Here is an 18,780-nt window from a genome sequence, read left to right as displayed (position 1 = left end):
AAAAATTACATAAATTATACATAATACATAATTACACAAAACAAAAGAATGCTTTTTTATAACCAAGCAGTTCCCACATCCTGAGTGAGAGCCAGTAGAACGCTGTATGAATCAGGAATATAAACGTGTTCCATGTCAAAGGGTGCACGCCGAGCAGTGACGACAAAGAGCTTCTGTGTCTTTGGAGGCAGTGGTTTAGTGAGCTGTGTCAGCAGACTGCAGGAAGAGATCCTGAGGCTGTGCGTGGTGTGAGTGGTAGTGAGGGGGCTCCCGCTGGGCAAATCTAAGACTTTCTCTTCTACACAGCGGGAGTGAGAAAGATCAACCTCACGATGGTGTCCAGAGGATAAATGAGCTACTATACCTCACTGGTCCCAAGATGCCTTGTTTTGAAACATTTTAACATCTCTGAAATAGGGATGTGCCTTAAAGTCATCAGCATCTGGATTCTGGCAACAACCTGAAGGAATTTGGAAGCAGATTCTTCCCTAGCTCGGCCGACACCTGGAGTTTAGCTTCATAAGACCCTAAGCCGGGAACCCAGTCAACCCCATCCAGACTTCTGACCCGCCAAACTGTGAGACAAGAAGCGGGTGTTGTCTAAGCTGTTAAGCTGGTGGCAACTGGGGACACAGCAATAGAAAACTAATACACCTGCGCTCAGCTTTCAGGAGAACAAGGCAAGCAAGTGTCAAGCTGCCGGCAGAGGTTCAGCCCTGCCTTCTTGGAGGGGGCTCGCCCACAGAGGCCGTCAGCTCTGGGAGGCAGGCACCAGGGCGAATATGCTCACTCGTAGCGCAGCGCCTAGTACCTGGTGCTTACTCCATATATCGCTGAATATTTACCCTTTCTGTGTGCAAAGATTTATCCAGTAAGATGTCTATTACAGGCATAGCAGTAAAAGACTACAGAAAAGTTCTATCCAAGAATAGTTTGGCAATGTAATCTAATAGTATATCTGTACAATAAAATACTATGCTTCCTTTTAACTAGTGGTGTAGAAAGCAATTTAATGACAGGAAATTGTATTTTATTTAATGCAAGTTAAAAAAAATGGAAATGCATGCACACATATAGAAAAAACTTGAGGGGCCGGCCCGGTGGCGCAAGCGGTTAAGTGTGCGTGCTCCACTGCTGCGGCCCGGGGTTCTCCGATTCGGATCCAGGGCACACACCGACGCACCATTTGTCAGGCCATGCTGTGGCAGGCGTCCCATATAAAGTGGAGGAAGATGGGCATGGATGCTAGCCCAGGGCCAGTCTTCCTCGGCAAAAAGGAGGAGGATTGGCAGATGTTAACTCAGGGCCGATCTTCCTCACACACACACACACAAAAAAAACTTAAAAAGTGATGTCTCAATATGTAAACAGTGGTTCTCAGGGCTGGCCCAGTGACATAGTGGTTAAGTTCTCGCACTCCACTTTGGCAGCCCAGGATCCGTGGGTTCAGATCCTGGACACAGAGCTACACAACACTCATCAAGCCATGCTGTGGTGGCATCCCAGATACAAAAAAATAGAGGAAGATTGGCATAGATGTTAGCTCAGGGCCAACCTTCCTCACACACACACACAGAAAGTGGTTCTCTCTGAGTAGTAAGTTTATGGGCAATTTATATTTTCTTCTAATTTGGGGAAAGGGTTACCTTCACAAACTTGTACTATAAACATGTATACATTCTGTAATCCGAGAAAACAATTATCACAGGAGGTAGGTAGAAATCCATTTAAGGCGTGATTTATCCCGGAAACCAGAGAATGAGCCTCACCTTGAGTAGCTCAACTCCACTGTCTTGAGCATTCTCAGATGCTCTTCAGTTTGCTTTTGAAGGTAGAGAACTTGCCCCTCCATGTATCTACTGATCCCTTCACAGTAAAGAGCCATCGGGGTTCTTCTTGGCACTAGATTTTTAGCTGTCTTGGAAAATATGTGAAACTTGTCCCATTCCTGAAGTCTGGCATACCTGCACCACCACAGAAGAAAAAGAAAAATCAGTATCGCCCTGGGAATGGGCTGATTTTCTGAAATAGTCTCTCTGGATGTGTAGCTCCCAGTACCCGGGCCTCTGGAAGCCTGCCGCCTACCTACCCAGAGGAAATTATATGACGTGGAGCAAGGACAGAATAGAATTTTTTGATGGTTTGAGATGAACAGAATCCTTGGGAACACTTGGGCCATATTAGCCACCATTTATTTAACTCTGGGGACTCTTTAAAGATTTTATTTTATTTTTTTTTCCCCAAAGCCCCCGTAGATAGTTGTATGTCATAGTTGCACATCCTTCTAGTTGCTGTATGTGGGACGCAGCCTCAGCATGGCCGGAGAAGTGGTGCGTCGGTGTGCGTCCGGGATCCGAACCCAGGCCGCCAGCAGCAGAGCGCGTGCACTTAACTGCTAAGCCACGGGGCCGGCCCTGGACTCTTTAAAAGTGAGGTAGATCAGACACTTGGAGCTGTAAACTCTAGGGCTGGAAGAAATTGCTCCAGTCCCAGAGAGAGGTGGCCTAGGCCTGACCTACTCAAAGTGTGGGCCACAGACTGCATCATCAGTGCACCTGAGTGCTCCTTAGACCTGCAAGCTCTCTGGTCCCCCCAGATCTCCTGAATCAGACAGACTCTGGGGATGGGGCCAGCAATCTCTAAGTTAAGCCCTCCAGGTGATTGCTGTGCCCACTCAAGTGTGAGGTGCCTTGGCCTAGGCCACCGCTGTTGAAAGCACTCTCCAGGTGAGACAGAGTAGGATGAGAAATTAGGATGATTTTTGGCCTTTTGATTCCTTGAACTTTAACTCACATGGGCAAGTTAATTTGACTTTGAACTTTCATATCTTTGGACTTTAACTGGCAAGGGTAATTAATTTTCAGATTTTAATTTCTCCCAAGGATTGCTATAATAAGAGTTCTATTCAAATTTGGAACTGCTCTAGTTTGTGGCACTTTATATAGGAATGTCTTCAGATTGTCATTTAATCTCGTCATAAAATCTCTGAATATTGGACAACACAGCTGCATATATACTTTGAAATGGGAAGTAGAATAAGAAGTGACTTTCAGTCTTGGAAGTAATTTAATTAATATTCAGGAGGCTTACTGTTGATCCACTTCCTTGAAGGTAAGGCCATAGTTGAGGCTTACTGAGTAAAAACCTAATGGGTTAAAGGGATTAAGCCTCAGGCTTCATGTGTGAATGGGGTCCAGGGGAATCCTTCCTCCTGGGTCCTGAAGTTTCCTTCCCTGTGAGAAAGCTCCGGTCTCTTTCCCTGCCTCACTCCCTCCTCCGTGATAAGCAGTGACTTAGCGGGTTGGGACTTCGGGAGAGGAATTAGGCAAGTGCAGCTCAGTCTCTGCCCCTCTGCTTCATCTGGAGAGCCAGTGAGGCCCACGGGGAGCACAGTACTGCTCTTCTCGCTGCCATGCGGTGGAAAGAGGCCTGCCTCGACAGGGAGACCCGACCCGCAGTTTTCCAGAACTGCGTGCTGCTGAGCGGGTAAGTCTAATCCTGGGGTCCAACACTAGGAAGGCCACTTGCCTGCAGACAGAAGCCACATCCTCCAACATCAGCTCTCTCAACAATGTTTTCCGATATGATCAGATTCTGGGGTGGGGGTGGGCCAGTGGTGCTATTTATTAGTCTCCCTCAAACCCCAAGACTCCTCAGAAGCAAGTCTTCCTTTCTTATTCATCTCGAGTACCACGGGATATGTACGTATTAAATGCTTGTGGCATTGAATACAGTTGAGGCAGCGTCACTCTCCGGCCTTGGTCGAGGGGGATGAACTAGGGGACCCCTAAGGTGTCTTTCAGTATAAATCCCCTCTGACGCCTTCCATCTGCCACAAGTATAAATTATAACCACTTTTACTTTCTTTCCTTTTTTTTAAATCTCATAGAACTGTTCTTCACAATTCAACATTGTCAAATTTGGGAATGCAGTGATAGTAATACATCGTTACCAGACAGCAATACACGAATAAAGTCCCAGGAGGATTCCACTTTGGAACTGGAGGACTCTGTGGTCTTTATTTTGGTGTATGAATTCCAAACATTCTTCAAATGTCCTATAAACAAAGCCTACAAAAGAGAGGGACAGGAGAACGTTGCTGGTGGTGGGGGGGGTGGTCATCTTGCTGGCCTGGTAGCTTCCAGGAGAATCTCCCACTGTGGGCAGAGGCCTCAGTCTCTGATCACTTTATGATCCAAAGGGCCCTGTACTGCAACAAACATGTGTCTGCACTGCCCTGTATCTGCTGAGTCCCAGCTTTTTTGGAAGTTTACGCATATACGATACAATTCCACAAACTTGACTGGGCAGGTGTGGGGTTTAAACCAGCCCTCCCTGCCGGAGCCCTGCTGGAGTCTGCCTTAGTGCAGTCTGCGACTTCTCCATCTTCCCGCCCATGCTTCCCTCGTTGGCAGCAATACCAGCGACCCCTTTCAAAACATGTGTTGGGAAAAGAACGCCCAGGTTGCCCCTCCGGTTTAGTATGGACACTGACGGCTGCCTCCTTGGTGTAACCTGAAGGTTATCAGGAAATAGCTTGTTTTCCAAATCACCAGCAGCTACCAATGCCTAGAACCCTTACCATTAGCAGCCCGATCCTTCATTCTAAAGCATGAAGTCTCTAAGAATATCTTGCTAGAAATTAGATCCCCTGATAAAAGGCACATAGTAAGACACCGTCAGTCACTACCACTTGTGTGTAAATTGATCGGACACTTTAACTGGCAGCTTTATACCCCACAGGTTCCTCCAGGCTAAATTCTCCTCCTTGGTGGTCCCTTATAATCCTTGCCCCTTCTAGATGGTTCTTCAGCTCATAACACCAGGCTCTCTCCTTCCCTGCCCCCTGCGCCTCTCCAGCCAGAAACCTAGCGGTCTCAAAGCCCCAGCCCTGAGAGCTGCCACACCACACCAACACAGTGCCACGCCCCAATTTCTTGTAAGTTCCAAAGCCACACTTACCTGAATAAAGCATGATGTCCAGGCAGACAAAATAGAAAAAGGCCTTGCTGAAGATGTGCTCTTCTGCTGTAGAGAGATCCCACAGCAACCTCAGCACCTGGATCAATTGCTTGTGTCTGCGGAAAAGGGAAGGTGGTGGGACTGAAAAGCGGCGGGGAGGAGAGGACGAAGTTCAGTCCTGGTCTGTCCTCGGTCCTGCAGGTAATCCAGGAGCAAATGTGACCCTCGACAGCCATCAGACCCATCCCGAATCTCAAACTGGCTCTTTGTTCCAACTGTTCTCTCGTGGACCTCAGTATCAGGGTGACCGGAGTCAGGCCAAGTCGTCCAGGGCCTCTGGCCCTGGTTGCTGTTCTCAGAGCCTTTGCCTTCCCTGTGAGACTGGTCCCTTTCCCGCCACCTAGCAGTGCTGGAGGCCTGATTCCCACAGTGGAGACGACTGTCAGAGTCTCCTCCGGACACCGGCCAGAGCAACCAGATTAGAGATGATGCATGTGAAAGAATTCCGCGCAAGGAGCAGTGGTATCCAAAGGATAATCAGTTATATCATCTCACTGTAAAGCCTGCTGCCTTCCCTACCCTACGGCCAGGGTACAGTGAGCTCAGAACACGCAATTACTATGGCTTCCTCCCCCTACTCTTGGAAAATGCTTTAAGATAAATACCTGGTTTTCAGGAAGAGACATTTACTGAGCCAGCAGAGGACTATATAGTGTTCGTTGGGATTCCGGAGCAGCGCCCGCATCTTGTGGGCTCGAGAGCCTGGGAAGAAAACAATTCCAGTATATTTCTGGGTGTTACTTGCATCTGCATATCCCTTCTTGCCCAGCCAGCCCTTACCTAAGTCATAGGCCAAGTCCAAGTGACCCATTATCAGCTTGATGTAGCCCAGTGTATCGGCCACATATGTCACGATTTCAACGCCCTCGCCTTTCAGGGGGAGGTTGAAGATCTGCTCCATGGCCATGACTTCGTACTCGAACCACACGCCCTGGTAGCCGGCCAGCTGGTGGTGCAGTGAATAGTCCAGGTAGGCCTTAATGATCTGAAATGGCAGCAGTGGAGGAGAGAAGGGGCAAGACTGAGATGGAACCCACAGCTGAAAGCCCAGGGACGTCACCCAGTGTCTGCCAGGAAACAAGTCGATTGAGCTTGGGAGTGGAGCTGGTCATCCGGCCAAGCCATGGGCTTAGATACAGGAATTAAACTGGGTTTCTGCCCCTTATTTACTGGAGCATCCAGGACAATCTCAATGGCCTCTCATGCCCACAGAGTCCTTAAACAAAATATAAGAATCTTAATTTTGGTGAAAAATAAAAGCAATATCTTATATGTGGATATATGATTGCATAGCAAAAAGCCTGGAAGGATTCACTCCCAAGTGTCAACAGTAGTCACCTATCTGTTGGAGTTGGAGGGAGATTTGAGGGAGGAGAGGGACTTGAGTTTTTACTGTATGCATTTCTGTGCTATTTAATTTGTTATAACAAGCATGTGCTACTTTTGTTATTTAACAATAAACGAAGGTTGGTTTGGTTTGTTTGTAAAGAAAAGTAAGAACTAGTTCTAAACTTAATTGGGAGATTTAAGAGAAGTTGGTTCTCTTTAAACAATTCTTTAAAATGATCATTAACGTTGCTTCAGAATGTAAATGTTTAGAGAAGGGTGAAGAGAAAAGAGTTCCTCTGAAGAAGCATCCCCAATCGGAGCAGTGTTGGGCACTGAGGGTAGTTGGGGGGGCGGGGATATTTTGGAGAAGGGGACTTTTTTTTCCCTGGAATTCCTCAAATCATACAAAATAACCGGTCCACAAGTTCTGTGTTATAGGCAGTTCTGTGGGTATTTGTTAAACCACAAAGTCAATCTTGAGGAATTACTTAATTCCTGGTTTAGAACGTCTCAGATAATGCTACCAGAAGGGAGGGAGAACCGGAAATGGTGGTGGAGGAGAGAGGATTGTCAGGCAAATGAAAAATCTGAAGCTACAGTAAAGCCTAGGGCTTCTTGGATTTGGACCAAGAGCCCTGAGTCCAACTGCTAGACTCTGTGGGGAAAATATAGAGTTGGGAGGTTATGTGGCTTGCTAGCGGTCACACTGCAGACAGGTGGAGTCCTGGAAACTGCTCTCTCGGCGCTCATTCTGGTTCTTTCTGTCATCTTACACTGAGCTCCTCATCTGCTCCTGAACACCCAGGGGAGCACTTTCCCTGCTGTTCTGCCCTCAGTCACAGCCATCTTGGTAACAAGCGTCTTTGGATTCACTTTCCAATTTTGACTTTTCCATCTTGTCCTCCCCTGCCCACTAGCTTAATGATTTCTTGATGTTTTTAGGAGATAGCCCCAAGTATGGAGGAGAAGTAAAGCATTTCATTCAATAAATATTTGTTGAGCACCTACTGTGTGCCAGACACTGTTCTAGAAGCTCAGGATGTGGACAAGATAACAGACAAGGTCCCTGCTCTCATGGAGTTTACAGGCTAGTAGAGGACGCAGACCACACACTAACAAAGGAGCAAAAAAATGTTGGATGGTAATAAAAGCTACTAAAATAGGGTGACAGACTAGAGAGAGAATGGGTTAGGTGGTCAAGGAAGGTCTCACTGAGGAGACCGTCAAGCCGATGAGCAGAGAGCCCAGTAAAGGTCAGGGGATGAGCACTCCAGGCAGGGGAAACATCCAGTGCAAAGACCCTGAGATGGGATTGAATTTACGTGTTTGAGGAACCAACTAAGGTCCATTAGTGGCCCAGGGAGCGAGGAGAGGAGGATGGCATATAGGCAGAGGCCCAATTTGATGGGCTTTATCCAAGGAACTAATGCTGGGGACAGACTCCTGGCTAGGAAGTTAAGCTCCTCCAACATTGACAGTGCTACTCAACCATTGCCCTTAATTCTTGATCATGAACGACCCCAGGAGGAAGTTACTGCCCCAGAAGAAACCCAGACTTGATGTGCTTTTATAAAGGAACCAGGTCACTTTCATTGTATGAGCTGGATTTAGCTTAATTCTTTCTTAATCTTGTCTCCTAGAGTTTTCCTCATCTAATCAAAGACTTCCCAGTTTATGACCTAAACTAGTGATTCTCCCCAGGTGGTCCCGAGACCCCTAGGGGTCCCTGCTACCTTTCAGGGAGTACACGAAGAGGTCAAATCTAGTTTCATAATATCGAGGCATTACTTGTGTCAGGAAAAATAGTGAAAGACCTTGAAATGAGCCAAAACAGAAACCTTAGTAGGTGTCCTGTCTAGTTCACTCACGAGGTTATCTGTGCCTTTCGTTGTCTTTGGGCTATTTGACAACTCTGTATGCTGTAGAGAACTGACAACACTGGGAATGCTTCTTCTTCACAGAAATGTCAATGTCAGTGGAATAAAAGTGGTTATCGCCCTGTGACTCGACTAGTTTGCATCCATTCATAAACTGAATTCTCCTTGGAACCGGTTCTCACACCTTCCTAGCTCTCTCATCAATTAATGAGTTCAACGACTCATTTGTGTGAGTCATGATTTTATCTTTTTAAAAAGACTTATCGGGGCCAGCCCGCTGGCGCAAGTGGTTGGGTGTGCACGCTCCGCTGCGGCGGCCCAGGGTTCGCCGGTTCGGATCCCGGGCGCGCACTGACGCACCACTTGTCAAGCCATGCTGTGGTGGCATCCCATGTAAAGTGGAGGACGATGGCCATGGATGCTAGCCCAGGGCCAGTCTTCCTCAGCAAAAAAAAAAAAAAAAAAAAAGAGGATTGGCAGATGTTAGCTCAGGGCCAATCTTCCTCACAAGACAAAAAAAAGAATTATTGTTTAACATTTTCCCTTTTCACCCTCATTCTCTCACGAGTACAGAGTGGACTTTCCAGGGGACAGTTGTGTGATATTGCAAGGGAGTGAAGGTAGAAGCAGATGGAGAATCTAGCTGTCTTCTGTGAAGTCAGACACTAAGATATCTGCAAAAAGTTAATACATGCCACTCTTCTCACTAAATATTTTCTTTGGGGAAGTGCCATTTTTTTTTTCAATGAAAATGTTAATGTTCATATGTAATGGGTTTATTACTTTTACTTTTCAAAATATTTTTTAAATATCTCAGTTTTTGCTTCTTATATGATAATATCAATAGCTACAACCCGTAGAAATAACAGCTATTTGATGTCCTCAATAATTATTGTGATCCTGGATCCAAAATGTTTGAGAACTGCTGGCCTCCGCAGAGCCATCCAGCCAGAGGCTTTTGTTATATCCTCATGATTTTGACTCCCAGTTGGCTTTCACTCCAAATGAGACTCAGAAATTTAAAAAGCAGCTACAAAAATAGCCTACCTGGAAATCATCGTGAGTTTCCAGGGCGGTGTTCACTTGCATCGTAGCTGCCAGCTGGCTGTAATACTTGTAGTGAAAGCAATAATTTAAGCTATAGATCCGCCACAGCAGGGAGAAGCAGGCAGATTGCCGGTAGAGTTGCGCCAGCCTCTTCTTCCTATTAGATGAGGTACACACATACACGCACACACATGCGCGCACGCGCGCACACACACACACACACACACGGGACGTAGAAAGAAGGTATCATCACCAGCAGGCTGGAGGGGAGCGCAGGCGCTGAGGCCTCACTCCAGGCTTGGGGGTCAAAACTGACTTGGGTTTGAGCCTGCCTCCTTGACTGACTAACAAACACATTAATTTTTTAAATTTATTTATTTTATTTATTTAGTGTGTTTGTGTGTGTGTGAGGAAGATCAGCCGTGAGCTAACATCCATGCCAATCCTCCTCTTTTTGCTGAAGAAGACTGGCCCTGAGCTAACATCCGTGCCCATCTTCCTCCACTTTATATGGGATGCCACCACAGCATGGCCTGACAAGCGGTGTGTCGGTGCGCGCCCGGGATCCGAAGCCGGGTCGCCAGCAGCAGAGCACGTGCACTTAACCACTATGCCTCAGGGCCAGCCCAGAAACACATTAATTTGTATGAAGCACGTTTTCTCCACTGCAAAATGGGGACCATAATACCTACTTTGTGATGATTAAGATAATGTATGTAAATCACCTGTCCCCTGTCAGGTCATTGCTTTTTAAATCAAGTTTTTTAAAAAGCACATTTATATCATTCATCACGTTTGATGCTGATGACCACCCTGTGAGAAGGGAAGGAATAATTAACTCCCTTTTACATAGGTGGAAGGTGAGATTCAGACAGGTTAAGTGATTAAGTCACAGTCACACAGCTAGAACGTGGTGGTGCCAGGACTCGAGCCCCGTGCACCTCCAGCCTGGCCAGCCTGGCGTGTCATTTCCTTCACTGCGTATTGCCATCAGGAGCTAGGTCTCAGCTCAGTGAAGGAACTGAGCGTTTCTAACAATTACATTCTGCTATGGTCTGAATGCATCCCCCCAAAATTCATACGTTGAATCCTAACCCCAAAAAGCAATGGTATTAGCAGGAGAGGGCTTTGGGAGGTGATTCGGTCTCGAGAGTGGAGCCTCAGGAATGGGATTAGTGCTCTTATAAAAGAGACCCCACAGAGCTCCCCAGCCCCTTCCACCCTGTGAGGAGATAACGAGAAGTCTGCGACCCTAAGAGGGCTCCCAAGACCACGCTGGCACCCTGATCTCAGACTCCCAGCCTCCAGAAGGGTGAGCAATAAACTTCCGCAGGTGATAAGCCACCAGTCTGTGGCATTGTGGTATAGCAGCCCAGATGGACTAGGACACATCCCAACAATGGGACGGAATGTGGCGGGAGGTGGTGAACCTCCTGTGCTGGAGGTATTGTTCAAGGGGAGGATGGGTGACCACCTACGGAGGGATATTTGGGTTCTCAGTCCAGCCTCCACTGGTAATACAGATCCACATCCTCTCTATTTGTGATAAAAATGGGAGTCTAAACAGGATACTGCAATATTAGTAATTTAACAAAACCAAGAAAACAAAATATAATTAGAAATATTTATCAAAAAGCACATTTTAAACAAAAATCAGAAAGAAGGAAGAAAGAGATATCCTAGAGATGCTTCAAGAATTCCAGGTACTTTCAGTTTAGACATTGCTGGCTTGATTCTGTTGTGGGCATTATTTTTGAAAGGTTCTGTGGAAACATGGACAGGGTAAAATCCCTTCTAACACAAGGCAATCAAGAGGGCCGTAGAAACTCTGACATTGAATGTGGATTCTTGTCCTCATTTTTTTTTTTTTTTGGTGAGGAAGATCAGCCCTGAGCTAACATCCATGCTAATCCTCCTCTTTTTTTTTTTTTTTTTGCTGAGGAAGACCGGCTTTGAGTTAATATCTATTGCCAATCCTCCTCCTTTTTTTTCCCCCAAAGCCCCAGTAGATAGTTGTGTGTCATAGTTGCACATCCTTCTAGTTGCTGCATGTGGGACACAGTCTCAGCATGGCCGGAGAAGCAGTGCGTCAGTGCGCACCCGGGATCTGAACCGGGGCTGCCAGTAGCAGAGCGCGCACTTAACCGCTAAGGCACGGGGCCGGCCCTCTTGTCCTCATGCTTGAGACCAGACCCTCTGGACTGGAGAGTACTTTAAGCCAACAGCCCTGCAGCTTCTTCCTCGTCAGCTCTTTTCCCTTGTGCAGGGACTTCTTACACCTTTTACAGAACAGGCTTGGAAACCAAGTTGTCAGATTTAGAGGATGAAAATACAGGATGCCCAGTTAAATTTGAGTTTCAAAACAATGAATAATATTTTTAGAATGCATATGTCCTAAATATTTCGTGTGACATAATGTATACTAAAAACATTATTCACTGTGTATCTAAAGTTCACATTTAACTGGGCGTCCCGTTTTTATCTGGCAGCCTATGGACCCAAACTCCACTGCTCTCTTCCCTCTGGAGAGCTCTCCACCGAACCTCTCCCCGCCCCTCCCTCCTGGCGTCCCCTGAGGCAGCGGGCGAAGATTCCCGGGAGCCTGCCCCGCCCTGCAGTGGAGGTCAGCTCCACCTCACGCCCCCCCCCCAGTGCCACTGTCCCCCACATTCAAGGGAACACTTTGGGGAAGGCGGTTTTTGGTGGAGTCGCAAAAGTTGCAGCAACTTGCCCATAGAAATAGATGTTTTCATCTCAGGCAGACCCTGCAGGAATGTTGCTACCAGCCTCTCCCAAGACGGAAGAGACGTCTGCCAGCAATCCAGACCCCATGAAGGTGGCATCTCCCTTGTATGAATTGTTAGATGGGTGGAATAGATTTTAAAACTTTTACTGTGGAAAATTTCCAACATGTACATACAGTAAAACAGAAAAATATAATGAACCACGTATACCTAATACCCAGCTGTACCAACTATCTACATTCTTATTTCCTCTATCTCTCTACTTGCTGTTTCTCTCTCCACCTCATTATTATTTCTTATAGTTCTTTTATAAATAGATTTGAATAAATTGAAATGTACAAATCCTAACTTATGGATACCCCCATGTGACCCACATCCCTGTGGAGATACATAGATGGGTGGGCTGTTTTGTCTTTTGGCAGATGTCTTCGGGGCCTGCTAATCCTCTTTGGGATGGGGACAATACCCAGTGTCTTAGCAATGAATGGAAGAAGGCTTGTGACCCGGGCTCCAGGAGCAGGGGCGCAGGTTCCAACTGGGACTTGGGCGGCCAGAGCACTCAGTGGGCCAGATGGGTAGGGAGGGGCACTGGAGCTCATCTTGCAACAGGCTCCCTTATGTTTTTGTCACCTTGACAAGAGATTTTCAGATATTGAGCTGTATGGGGTAACTATCTGGTTCAAAACTGATTCAGCTTGAACTACAGAGGCCTGATTTTGGCCTATCAAACATACACTGTGAGACCGAGTTAGCATGAAAGAGTCCACGTCTAAACTACCCCCCATCTTCTTCTCACAGCGTGCTTTGGATGAACGCTGAGAACTGCAGGTAGGCAAGCTAATCAGTAACCAGTAGAAAGAATGACTTGTTAGTAGAAAATTTATAGCCTCTATCCTGAAAACAGTTCCTTCTGTCCCTGATAAGAAAATAATTAATGTTTTCTTAGATTCCTCAGGAATGTCGCAGTCAGCAGACCCAAAATTTGCCTATGGAGAGGTGCCCAGTGGTCTGTGGTCATCCATCCACCTGACACTCCTGAGGCCCCTCCCCAACCCTATGCTTTATATAAGTCATTTCCAAATCAGTTCCCCTTTAAGATGGTTTTCTTAGGATGATAGTCCACCATCTTCTGATCAGCTAGCTCATTGCTTAATAAAGTTGTTTTTCTCCACCACCTTGCCTCTTGACGGATTGGCTTTTGTCTTGCATTCAGCAGACTGAGCCCCCTGCTCAGTAACAGTTGTACATCTGCTTTAACCATTAAAGTAAAGAATGCACTCTCTTAAGATAGGAATGCATACTTCCCCTCCTACACCCTATTGGTAACACCCTATTGGTAATGTCCATATTAGTCCCTTTCCCAACATCCAGGTCATGTTGACCTGCTAATTTGCAACTAAATACCTCCTTGAAACTTTGAAAATGTATCCTGGGTGTGTTTAGTGTATGTTTTTGTTCTTAAAAGATATAAGACTGTATGCAAAACCACACTTCTCTGGAACACTTTCTTCCTTTCTGGAAAAGGCCTTTCTGGGTTATAATCCTCACCCTGGCTCAAGTAAAACTCACCTTATTTCTCTTATCTGTAGAATGATTATCAGTTATTTTGCATCAACAACCTGAACTCCCTTTGGCAAAAGCTGCCTGTGAAATGTTCTAGGGCAACCCAGCCCTGGCCTCAGAGCCTGCCCCCACTCGCCCTCTCCCCCACCAGTGAGCCCCCAGGACTCCTTGTGTCCCCTAGAGGCCCAGGCTTTGGGGGCTGACTGTTGGGTATGTGTAGGTCTCTCTCCTCTGGCAGTGAGGTGAGACAGCCAGCTCTCCCCAGCTCCTTCCCTTACCCTGGAGGTGAGCTCTCTTGGGCCCGCTGATTCACATAACAAAAGTGTCTGTTTTTCTCAACATGCGTCTGGAGAAACAAGGAGATTATGTTGTCAGGAAAGATTCGGTTGAGGAGCTTCAGGGCCTTCCTCAGCATTTTCTTGGCAAGTACCATCTGGCCCATGTTGAAGCAGACCTACAGGGAGAAGGGAGGGGAAAAGAGGAAAAAGAGTGATTCTGCACGTGGTGTATTCCAACAATACATATTTTGGGGATTCTTCTCAAAAAAAAGATAAATTTATGGCCCAGGAACAAAATCCCCCTGTGCCTGGCATCATAGAAAACGTTTGTTGGATGTGTGCGTGAAAGGATGGTTGAATGACCAGGATTTAGCATCTTCCTTGTGCATCATCTACCCCTAAGAAAATGGTTACCCATTCACGTCCATTTTTGCAGGGTGTTAGGAAAATGTTTCATAAAGATGTCAACTAAGAGGACAAGGAAGATCTTGCTGTTGGCAAGTGATGGTGAGGAGGTTTGAGTCCCAGGGCTTGTGGTTCTGGAGTCTTGGAAAGGATCTGGGGCAGGGGACGGGAGGTAGGAAGTATAAAGATGATTCTCCTTCTTCTTCTATGTGAAGCTTTAATGGCAAATAACAGATTAGTCTTGTGTTTAATGTTTTCTTACCTGACCTTTGAGGCTATAAAAGGTGGCAGACTCAAAAGTCTGATTCCAAGACTTTTCCTTCTTGAGAGTTTTTAGCAGCCGCTCTCCCTCATTCAAATAGGTGTACGCCTGCAACCAGCCAAGGGGTAGAAAGTGTGGAGTCAGCAGGGGACCCGACCACAGAGGGGCCATCATGCCAGACTCTACTGAAGGAAGAGAAGCAGGCGCCACTCCAGGTCCGTCTCCACCTCTGCCCCCAGGCTCCTAATTAGAAAGGGCCTCCCAACTCTAGACAGGAACTGGATGGGAAGCTCCCGCTGAAGATACAGGCCACCTTCGTGTCCATCTTTGCCCCCTGGATCACTCATTCTAGGGGATGAATCTAGAAATCTCCCCCTTTCTCGCGTTGTCACATACATCACCTCACCTGAAGTGTCCCCCAGATGGTTTCCTCCTTTGAGTAATTCCATCCCCAACCTCCTGATTCCAGCAACATACACACTGCCCCTGATAACATCCCCACACCTATGAGAAGCTGGTCTCTACCGCTGGAATGAGTTAGGAACCATGCCATCTCCTTTGCCAGGGCCATCTTTGGGAGGTGGAAGAGGAAGGAAAGGCCCCGAGCAACTCTCCTTTCTTCATCGTCAACCTCCTATGACATCATGAGTCAGGAGAGTCTTGGTGCGTGTAAACACCGAGGCAAGGTCAGACGTGAAGAGTAAGATCGGGTGAGGTAGTGTCCCCAAGTCTCATGCAGCCTAAGGGGTATGCGAGGGAGGGAAGTAGGGAGACATGAGTTGGCTGCCATCCCCAGTCCTACCAAATTGTCTTTGATGGGAGAGGGGCTGCAAACGGCACATTCCGGGACTTTGCGCCAGGGCTCTGCTTCCCATCATTGTCTTCCTGAGCACTCACCACTCCCTGCGGAGTGAGGGGGCGCTGCACAGGTTTAGCAAGTTGGCCCCCAGGGCTACCTAGACCTCTTCCTGGGACTCACTGGCCATTTCCCGCCTTCCCCACATCTGTGAATAAAATATGCATAGGAGACTTTCGTTCTTAACATAAATACTTGAGAGAACAGAGGCTTACTGATATTTTTAATGGTTTAATTTTTAAATTTTATGTAAATCGAAGGTGTCAGGGTTGATTAGGTTGCCGTGATCAATAGCAACTGTAAAATCTGCAAGTGACCACCAGTGTAGGCGTGAGGACTGCAGGCGTGGCCACTCAGGTGTCTGGAGCTCTTCCTAAAGCTGGCTGAGGCAGTGGAAGAAAGGCCCAGAAAGGCTTTTCCTCAAGTGAGTTCATGGAAGCTTGGTCCAGCCAGCTGCTCTATGAAAAGTGATCTAAGGTCAAATAAGTTAGAGAAACACAGTGTGCCCCAGCCCTACCCTCTGGGAAAGTTACATATATCTTAGCAGTAAAGAAACCAGCTCAGTGCTTCCCAACTTACTTAACAATGAATTCTTTTTGTTTCATTATATGTATGAAATCCCCACATCTCTAAGGGCATGTGGCCCTGGAACCTTGTTGACAATTATCCTGGAGAAACATTCTCTAGAGCTCTGGTAGTCTAAAGGTGTGTATGACCATTTAGCACTAATTACATGAAGACCAAAGTGGGTGAATCTCTTTGGAGGTCACAAGATTAAAGCCAGATTTGTACTTCTCCAAAGACCTCCAGGTATTCGTGCCCACAGGTATCGGGGCAGACAGAGGGCAGACCTGGGACACCCTAGGACATTACTGAGGAAGACACCGCTGAAACTGAAGCACTGATACCAAGAGTCCTGTCTGCATCATTGTGGGAATGAGCTGTGCCCTCTCCCCCCACATAGGTAGACAATTCACAGCAAATTTCTACAAGTGGCAATACTTTAAATGATGTGTAATGCTGGTTGCGATTTTTTCTAACTTTCTTTTCTCAATCTCGGGTCATTTCCCTTCTGAGCAGTTTGATTTTCAAAGGAAGGAGGTGCTGGCAGGAAACAAGAAGAGGAAGTAATTAAAAAGCACAGGGGAGCTTCCCTTCTGGCTCTGTGGTCTGTAAGATGTCTCAAGGGTGGAGGGGATCTGGGTGGAAACAGCTTACCATGTAATTATCACCTAAGAGGAGATACGCAGAGGCAATTTCTAGGAAGTAATATAAAGCTTTGTTGTTTTCTCCCAAAGCCAGAAAATGGTTGGCCAGAGGTATGATGACGATCTCGAGGATTTCCTCACACTGGCAGGATTCCAGAGGGATGAGGTCTTCCTCAGATGTCTTCATTCTTGTTATAATGATGTCAAGGAAACTCAAGATCTTTTCTCTTATTTCTTCAGAACTGTCCAAATGCAGAAATAAGTAGGAGTAATAACTTGTAGATATAGTGTAGCTTTTGGTATGAAAATATCTTTAAAAACTAATAAAAGAGCATGATAATAAAATCTAATGTAGACACTACTGACCAAACTCACCACACACACCCCCGACATTCCCCCACTTACACCTAAGAGGACAAAAGTACTGACCCGACAAATGATTCTAACCGTGTTCTGAATTTAGTGACAGTTGTTTACACTCTACCTGCTAAACAAATACATATGCCTGTACCTGAGACTTCCAGGAAATATCTCAGACTTCTTAGGAATCTCTATTTTGGAAAAGGTGATCTCTTCTTCAGCTAGAAAATAAATAAACAAATGGATTGTTTGGGTCATTGAAAGGTTCCATTGGCAGAGATGGCTGTTGTCCTCTAAAGTCTCTTGTCTCTTTCACGATATAGTTATTGCTGCCCAGCCAGAAACTACATTTCCCAGTCCCCACTGCATGTTGGGGAAAGCTGTGTGATTAGTTTAAAATGGAATTAGATGAGAAGTCATACATGTCACTTCTGAGCTGAGATGGTTAGGTATCTTCTCTATCCTCTCCGTCCACAAGAAAGCAGATAATTTTGAGGATCTGAGGGATGGCAGAACCACAGAATGGAAGGAGCCTAAGTCCCTGACTGATTTGTCAAAACTCTCATTGGATCATTGTGTATGTGGGAAAAAACTATTTTTGTATTGTGTTAAGCCACTGAAATGTTGGGGTTTGTTATAGATGATAATGTTATCCTAACTCATTTACCCTGCAATAACTAAAACTAGGAATTAATGATCCTGAAGAAAGTGACATCAGTTTCTAGGGGAGAAATATGGACATTTAAATGTAATACCCCCAAAAAGCTCACAAAAAGGCAGAGAACTTTGAGTTTAAATCTTCAGTCTATCCAGATTTCAAAAGGTTAGAAAATTCCATAATGATCTTAAAACAGAAAACAAATGAGGATTGTCTAATCTAGCCACTTATCCATTCAGGGAGAAGGAAGAATCTTAGAGAGGGGAAGAGACTTGTCTCAGATCATGTATGTTAGTGATGGAGGTGGGACTAGAACCTAGGTCTCCTGGCTCCAAGGTGAATGCATTGCTCCAAAGATATTTTAATTTCTAAAAATGCAGTTTAAGCATCTGGTTATCACCCTCTTCCAAAAGCCTTCTGCGCCCTTGGCCCCATAGAATTAGTGCCCCAACTCATGTGTGCCCATCGACCCCCCATGCGGACCTCCATCCCGGTTCTTGTCACACTGTGTAGGGATTAATTTGCCCACCTCTCTTCCTGGCCTGCCATCTAGTGTATCTCTAGTGACTAGCAGCTGAATAAATTGAACTATGCCTCTATCCTCCTATTCCTCTAAATCTGCTCTTGTCAAGGTTACCAGTGGCTACCATGTTGCCAAATCCAAAGGCTACATCTTTGTCCACGTCTTATTACACCTCTCTGCATCGTTTAATACAATTGACCACTCCCTCTTTTCGCTGGCTTTCGTAACAACCATTCCCTTGGTTCCCTGGCTGCCCAGTTTTCTGGCTCCTACTCCTCTATCAACATTCCAAATGTTGATAAGCCTCAGTTTGGTCCTGGGCTCCCTTCTGTATCCAAATTTCTAGGTAATTTCATCTGCCCGTGACTTTAAATTACCTTCATATGCCAATAAGTCTTAATCTTGTATCTCTCAGCCCTGACATCTACCCTTAGCTACAGACTTGTATATCCAAATGCCTCCTTGGCGACTGCCACTTGGATGCCTAATAGGCATTTAAAAATTAACATGAACAGAACTTTTCTGTTTGTTTTTAACAAACAGAACTTTTAAATCTCTTTTCCATAAACCTATATCCACGTAAGTTTTCCCTGTCTTCGTAAGTATCAGCGCCATATATCCATTTTCTCAAAGCAAAAGCCTAGGCAA

At 46.1% G+C, this 18,780-nt stretch overlaps 1 protein-coding gene across 1 annotated transcript in view; it reads right to left on the bottom strand.

The window, feature by feature from the left end:
* Positions 1-18,780, bottom strand: part of LOC106800983 (adenylate cyclase type 10-like) — a 29,100-nt gene that overhangs the window by 2,289 nt on the left and 8,031 nt on the right. Inside the window, 11 exon segments of the mRNA XM_087420579.1 lie at positions 1,770-1,810; positions 1,813-1,964; positions 3,953-4,070; positions 4,963-5,078; positions 5,628-5,724; positions 5,803-6,007; positions 9,276-9,432; positions 13,861-14,036; positions 14,528-14,635; positions 16,602-16,833; positions 17,103-17,172. Coding sequence (XP_087276705.1) covers positions 1,770-1,810; positions 1,813-1,964; positions 3,953-4,070; positions 4,963-5,078; positions 5,628-5,724; positions 5,803-6,007; positions 9,276-9,432; positions 13,861-14,036; positions 14,528-14,635; positions 16,602-16,833; positions 17,103-17,172 — 1,472 coding nt within the window.

Source organism: Ceratotherium simum, chromosome 2 (genome assembly GCF_057802395.1).
Source record: "Ceratotherium simum simum isolate JZ-2026a chromosome 2, ASM5780239v1, whole genome shotgun sequence".
NCBI lineage: Eukaryota > Metazoa > Chordata > Mammalia > Perissodactyla > Rhinocerotidae > Ceratotherium > Ceratotherium simum.
Note: the sequence above shows the minus strand (reverse complement) of the source record. Positions and strands in the feature narration are given on the sequence as shown.